We start from the raw sequence: 7,500 nt of genomic DNA on the forward strand, positions 1-7,500 counted from the left end.
GACCGTGTGACAGAGGAAGAGACTCACACCAGCTACACATAACAAAAACAAACCCACATACACACACATGCACAACCCTCAACAAAAACACACAATTCTTACAACCCAGACTCTCTGTCACCATGTTTATCTAGAGCACACACAACAAATAAACACACACACAAATTCACTCATACACACACACAGTCCTTCTCTCAGAACTTGCATCCCCTTACACTCACTCACTATCTATTCGCAGGGCAGACACACAGACAAACACACTCACACCTAAGGGCAATTTAGTGTCTCCAATTCACCTAACCTGCATGTCTTTGGACTGCGGGAGGAAACCCACACAGACACAGGGAGAACATGCAAACTCCACACAGAAAGGACTGAACCCAAAACCTTCTTGCTGTGAGGCGACAGTGCTACCCACTGCGCCACCGTGCCGACCCCATTGCCTTACAGCAAATCACAAAATAAAACATCTCCTTACAGCAAATGACAAATTGTAAATTACAAATCTTTATACAACACACACACTCCTGACAAAACCTCAAACAGCACACACACTCCTGAAAAAACTTCAAACAGCACACACACTCCGGAGCTAACAGAAAGCTTCAGGTTCAGCTTACAAGTGGTTGAAATGCTCAGACAGGAGGAGAAATTCTTTATTCAGTCTGAAAGAAGACAAACCACTTCATTCAAAAACTCCACTCAAATACTTATTATTATGCCTGCCACTCTACCGACAGAGCATATATTACAGACCTCATCCCCACAAAACACACACATTTTACTCCTTTAGAGGGATCAGAAGGCACACACACATACACACACACACACAAACACTTTGCCTAGGTCTATAGTGCTGTCAGTGGAGGGGTACAGCTCAGGATTAGTGATGGGTTGAGGCTAGCATGCAGTGTAGCATGTAGCTATAGCAACCGTGGCTGCGCGTTGTTGCTAATGGACGTGTATTTCTGTGGCTGTGCGTTGTTGCTAATAGACGTGTATTTCCGTGGCTGTGCGTTGTAGTTAATAGACGTGTATTTCCGTGGCTGTGTGTTGTTGCTAATGGACATGTATTTCCGTGGCTATGCGTTGTAGCTAATAGACGTGTATTTCCGTGGCTGTGTGTTGTTGCTAATGGACGTGTATTTCCGTGGCTGTGCGTTGTAGCTTATAGACGTATATTTCCATGGCTGTGCATTGTAGCTAATAGACGTGTACTTCCGTGGCTGTATGTTGTAGCTAATAGACGTGTATTTCCATGGCTGTGCGTTGTAGCTAATAGACTTGTATTTCCATGGCTGTGCGTTGTTGCTAATAGACGTGTATTTCCGTGGCTGTGCGTTGTTGCTAATGGACATGTATTTCCAAATATTTACCTGCAGTTTCATATGGATGATCTTGTGACTGTCAAAACAGTGTATCAATGAATAATACCAACTTACCCATGGCTGACCTATATGTGTGTGTGTGTGTGTGTGTGTGTGTGCGCGTCTGCGCGTGCGCATGTGCGTGTGCATGTGTGTGCATTTGGATAACGTTACGGTTTGAAAACTGAACTGCTAAAGCAAGCGCAGGCGGGGAGATGAGGCAGAGAGATGTAGTTCTGCAGAGTCACACTGTATGAGTCACACTGTATGAGTCACACTGTATGACTGTGAATGTGTGTAAGACATCCAGAGCCAGTCAGACCTTCTCCTCACTGCTCCTGACCTGGGACCTCAGTCTGGGATCATTCACACAGGGAACTGCCTGGGCCTGGCTCAGTTTAAACTGTGATCCATCCGGCCTGTGCTCACTCACAGTGCCACAATCTATGGCCTGCAGTGGTCTAGACGTGTACGGTCTATCAAAGTGGTCATATTTAGACGATGTCTAAACTATACATCTGCATGAATGCTTTAAATTAAACTAAATTAAATCAAATCTAACTTTGATTTTTTTGTTGTTGTTGTTATTTTTTATTCTTGAGAGTGGTTATGGTTCAGACTTCAGTCCTCATTCTCTCAGAAACTCATCTATGATTACAAGTTACCTTTCTCAGACCTACTCTCATAGTCTTATTCATTGAGGCTGCATAGGTGGACATGAATGAGGCAAGGAAACACCAGCGTGAGTCTAGCATCACAGGAGCAGGGCAAGGCAGGGTAGGGTGGGGGTGGGGGGTGGGGGGTGTGGCCGGGCAGTGCGGGGCGGGGCAGGGTGAGATTGACCAGATTAACCCGCGGCTGGTGGGAAGGCTAAGAGTGCAGTATAAAGTGGAAATGTTTACCTTGTCAAATAACGCGCTGCAGGTTCTAAGGCTGACGGGAGGTCCAGAGGACAGGAGGCGGTTCTGAATGACGATAGGGTTAAAAACGGGAGCATTTTACTCAACACAAAACCCACACACAGTATTCACGCGCACACACACACACACACACACACACACACATACACACACACAGTATTCAGACACACACACAAAACCCACACACAGTATTCATACACACACACAAAACCCACACACACACACACACATACATACACACAGTATTCAGACACACACACAAAACCCACACACAGTATTCATACACACACACAAAACCCACACACACACACACACACAAAACCCACACACAGTATTCACACACACACACGCACACAAAATCTGATGGACTGCTTTAGTACAGGGGGGAGGGAGCGAGGGGTGGGGGGCGGGGGGGGGGGAGGTGAGAGGACAGAGAACGGGCTGTGGGGGGGGGGGGGGGGGGGTCTGACCATGAGGGAAATGAACCCGTGATAAACTCCTGAATAAAGAACGCTACAGCATCCATACTGCAATAAACTAAACACTAGAGCTTTACCTTTAGCACAGTCTACAGACAACTGTGACACCTTTAAACATGTTCACTCTCACTTATTACATTCATATTACAGATAGGAACAAAGACTAAGAGACAGAGAGAGAGAGAGAGAGAGAGAGAGAGAGAGAGAGAGAGAGCATTACTGTTGTAACAAACAGTATCTTTCCAATCAGAAGTAAGCCCAAATTCCCTGCCTAGTTCCAAAGCACACTTCTGTAACATGACAAATACAGAACCACATTTCCCATGATGACATTTCTCCAAATACTGTAGTGTATGTTTGTGTGTCTAATAGCGTTAGCAGGAGAGCTGCAGTTCAGGTCTGGAAGTCATCTGTCGTAGCATGGCGGCCATACTTACACCAACCAATGAATTTCATGGGGGGTTTTTTCAGCCTACAGTTACACTGGCAGCCTGAACACACACTGAGTTTACACTGAGTATAAATATAACAGGAACACACACAGCCAGTGCAGGAGTGTTCATGTCCTGGAATGAAAATTCCTAGAGTTGCAGAGTTAGTTTCAGAGCAATTAAACATTCATTAACACTTACAGTGTTACAGCCATGTGTGAGAGGCTACAGTTTTCAAGTGCTCTCACAAGTGTATTTATTGTAGTGAGTGTGTCAGATATAAACACTTAGAAGTGTTTAGATTTACGCATTTAAATGACCTGAAATTAGGTCAATTTAGCACTAGCTGAATGGGCTGTGTCAGAGTGAGTTTCTCTCTCTCTCTCTTCTCTCTGTCTCTCTTCTCTCTCTCTCTCTGCGTGTGTGTGTGTGGGGGGGGGGAGGGGGGGTGTGTGCCTGCGTGTGTGTGTGTGTGTGTGTGTGTGTGTGTGGCTGTGCCTGTGTGTACTGGAGTGAGTCTCTCTGGCTGTGTGTGTGTGTGTGTGTGTCTGTGTGTCTGACTGTGTGTCTGTGTGTACTGGAGTGAGTCTCTCTGGCTGTGAGTGTGTGTGCTTGTTTTTAGAAGAACATTTTACTATACTGTACTAACCACACTATTCTACTGGGGTCAATAGTCCCCACTAGGAATCAAAGTTCTCTCTAAATACTAAAAAATAATGCACAGGTGCTTTTTTTATAAAACATATTGTTGTTACTGTGGTTACTATAGTTACCATGGTTACAGTGGTTAGACTTAGAGTTAGACTTAGATTTATTATTTTTTACTTTTGTTATCATGGAAGGGAACACCCCCTGCCTCCAGCATACAAGGTGTGTGTGTGTTTGTGTGTGTGTCTGTGTGTCTGAATTATTTGTTAGTTGTAGGATTACACTGGCCACTGCCAGAGCTGAATGGAGAGATACCTAGAGCTTATCAGCCCTGTATCTAACACTGATCTCTGTGTTTGAGCAAAACAAGATGCTAGGACAGGACAGAACACACACACATACACACACACACACACACACACACACACACACACACACACACACACACGCTTATACGTACACACACACACACACACGCTTATACGTACACACACACACGCTTATACGTACACACACACACACACGCTTATACGTACACACACACACACACACACTTATACGTACACACACACACACACACACACACACAGACGTACAAACACACACAATTATGCACACAACCACACACACACAACACAAAATCCAGTATTTTCAACCCTTTTCAGCCAAACCACACCCATTAAAAGCTGAGAGATGTTTGAATGCACACACAAAGCATACCCAACACAAGTCAGGATCGAACACAACACAGCAGAACTGACCGTTTGTGTGAAACCTTGGCCTTAACGGTTCTCAGTGTATATTTAATAAATAAATATTAGACACATCTAATCCCACCCTATTCTCCGTATCACAGATCTAAACTGACAATAAAGCTGTCTCTGTTCCACAGCATCCATGTTTTCAGCTGAAACTATAGACTGTGTTACTCCTGGGTATCGCTGTAACACTCTCTCTCTCACACACACACACACGCGCGCACACACACACACACACACACTCACACACACACACACAGACCGTATTGATTTCCAGCTGGCCTTGCACAGCCCTGTCTCAAATAAACTGAGAACAGACAGTCAGAGAGACAAAGGCTGGATTCATTGCTTCCATAACATTTAAAACATGACTCAAAATCCTAAACACACTGAAGGATCCCTACAAACAGCAAGATTTACAATACACACGGCCAGTTCTACTACTCCACCATTCATAATGACAACACTAAACACTGACGGCCATCTCAGCAGTGTCTGACACTGAGAATACAGACTCACTGATGGGTCACACCCAACCACCTAACATCTCTCGCCCGATCCAGGGAAAAAGACAAGACCTTAGGAAACTCAGTGAGCTGGTTTTCCAACTAACTAAAGTATGAAGAAAACCAGCTAAGACTCTGTGAATGATTTTTCTGTCTGTTCATTCACCTGGTCCTCTTTTCCAGAGCAACTTATAATTATTAATCTCTAAGTCAAAGGTCACTCACCTTTCAGTTATCACTGCCTATGTCAAAAGTCACTCACCTTACAGTTATTACTGCCTATGTCAAAGGTCACTCACATCCGATGTGACATCGCAGGATTAACTGTCTTGCTTGGGGGAGTACTGTCATGCACTGTCACATTCAAATTCCCACTCTCTGCCTTATAAGGACATCTGCTATAAAACTACAATGTTACCACATCATAGCAACAGTCACGGCAACACACGACTGCACTGTCCTGAGCACAAAGGGCTCTGGCAGTCCCTGGCAGTCTGTGTACTCTAAACTCCATCCAAACCTGCGCTAAACGCTCTTCCTCCCCAGTCTTTCTCACTTTTACAAACAGGGAGCTGAACAGTGCTGCCACCTCCTCTTTCTCCTCACAGGCAAACATTCGTTTTGTTTTTTAAAGGTCATCTCTGTAAGAGAAACAGGCTGTGGAAAACAAAGAGTGACATCATCCTCTCCAGGCTCTGTGAGCGACAGGCCCGGTCATAAACATACGTGACACGCGTGTAACGCGACGCACAGCTCACAAAACATCCTGCAGCATCCGACCCTGACCAAAACGCATCTTCCCAAATTCATTTCAGTTGACCAGTTTACTTTCAGACAGCCACAGGCTGGACCCCCATGGCAGCTGTTTGCTGACTCGGTCTGTCTTTGCTGATACATTCCTTTTCCAGACTTACCTGCTATTGGCATGTTTTTTGCTTTAGCCCGGTTAGTAAAAAAAAAAGAAAAAGATCTTCTTATGTAATGAGGTCTCACAGCCTGACAAAGTACCAGACATCCACATGTCTCCTCAGTTCCCCTCTACAGATCCAACCTCTTACACTCACGCAGCACGCAACACAGGCACTGCGGCTCTGTTCTGCGGAGTCTACCATACAATGTCCTAATCATCTACTATACTGTACTACTGTAATATAGTCATAATACTACACAATGTAACAATATTCTCATTTACATGTGTCCAGTGTCCAGTTAGACACAACCCTGCCACACTACTCACTGTTTACACCACTCACTCTTCACACTACTCACTCTTCACACCACTCACTGTTTACACCACTCACTCTTCACACTACTCACTGTTTACACCACTCACTCTTAACACTACTCACTCTTCACACTACTCACTGTTTACACCACTCACTCTTCACACTACTCACTGTTTACACCGCTCACTCTTAACACTACTCACTGTTTACCCTACTCACTCTTCACACTACTCACTGTTTACACCGCTCACTCTTAACACTACTCACTGTTTACCCTACTCACTGTTTACACCACTTAACACTACTCACTCTTCACACTACTCACTGTTTACACCACTCACTCTTAACACTACTCACTCTTCACACTACTCACTCTTCACACTACTCACTGTTTACCCTACTCACTGTTTACACCACTTAACACTACTCACTCTTCACACTACTCACTGTTTACACCACTCACTCTTTACCCTATTCACTGTTTACACTACTCACTCTTCACACTACTCACTCTTCACACTACTCACTGTTTACACCACTCACTCTACACACTACTCACTGTTTACACCGCTCACTCTTCACACTACTCACTGTTTACACCACTCACTCTTAACACTACTCACTCTTCACACTACTCACTGTTTACCCTACTCACTGTTTACACCACTTAACACTACTCACTCTTCACACCACTCACTGTTCACACCACTCACTCTTTACCCTATTCACTGTTTACACTACTCACTCTTCACACTACTCACTCTTCACACCACTCACTGTTTACACCACTCACTCTTCACACTACTCACTCTTCACATTACTCACTCTTCACACTACTCACTCTTAACACTACTCACTCTTCACACCACTCACTGTTCACACCACTCACTGTTTACACCACTCACTCTTCACACTACTCACTGTTCACACTACTCACTCTTCACACTACACACTCTTCACACTACTCACTGTTTACACCACTCACTGTATACACTGAGGCGTCGGTACACATGAGCCTGGCTATGGACTTACTACAGGTGCTCAGAAAATGGACATTTTGGATTCATGAATCATACCGATTCATGAATCATACCAATTCATGGGAATGAACTGAAAAATGCTAGAGGACTTTTTAGAAGAATGCTCACTTACCAGAGTGTTGGCT

The 7,500-nt window shown here is 44.5% G+C and overlaps 1 protein-coding gene across 3 annotated transcripts in view; it reads right to left on the reverse strand.

The window, feature by feature from the left end:
- LOC115828386 (serine/threonine-protein kinase PAK 3) overlaps positions 1-7,500 on the reverse strand; it is a 24,805-nt gene that overhangs the window by 14,485 nt on the left and 2,820 nt on the right. For all 3 annotated transcript variants that reach the window (XM_030792351.1, XM_030792352.1, XM_030792350.1), the window contains one exon: positions 7,488-7,500. This exon is cut by the window's right edge and continues 25 nt beyond it. In XM_030792351.1, coding sequence (XP_030648211.1) covers positions 7,488-7,500 — 13 coding nt within the window. The remainder of the gene's footprint in view (positions 1-7,487) is intronic.

Source organism: Chanos chanos, chromosome 15 (genome assembly GCF_902362185.1).
Source record: "Chanos chanos chromosome 15, fChaCha1.1, whole genome shotgun sequence".
Lineage (NCBI taxonomy): Eukaryota > Metazoa > Chordata > Actinopteri > Gonorynchiformes > Chanidae > Chanos > Chanos chanos.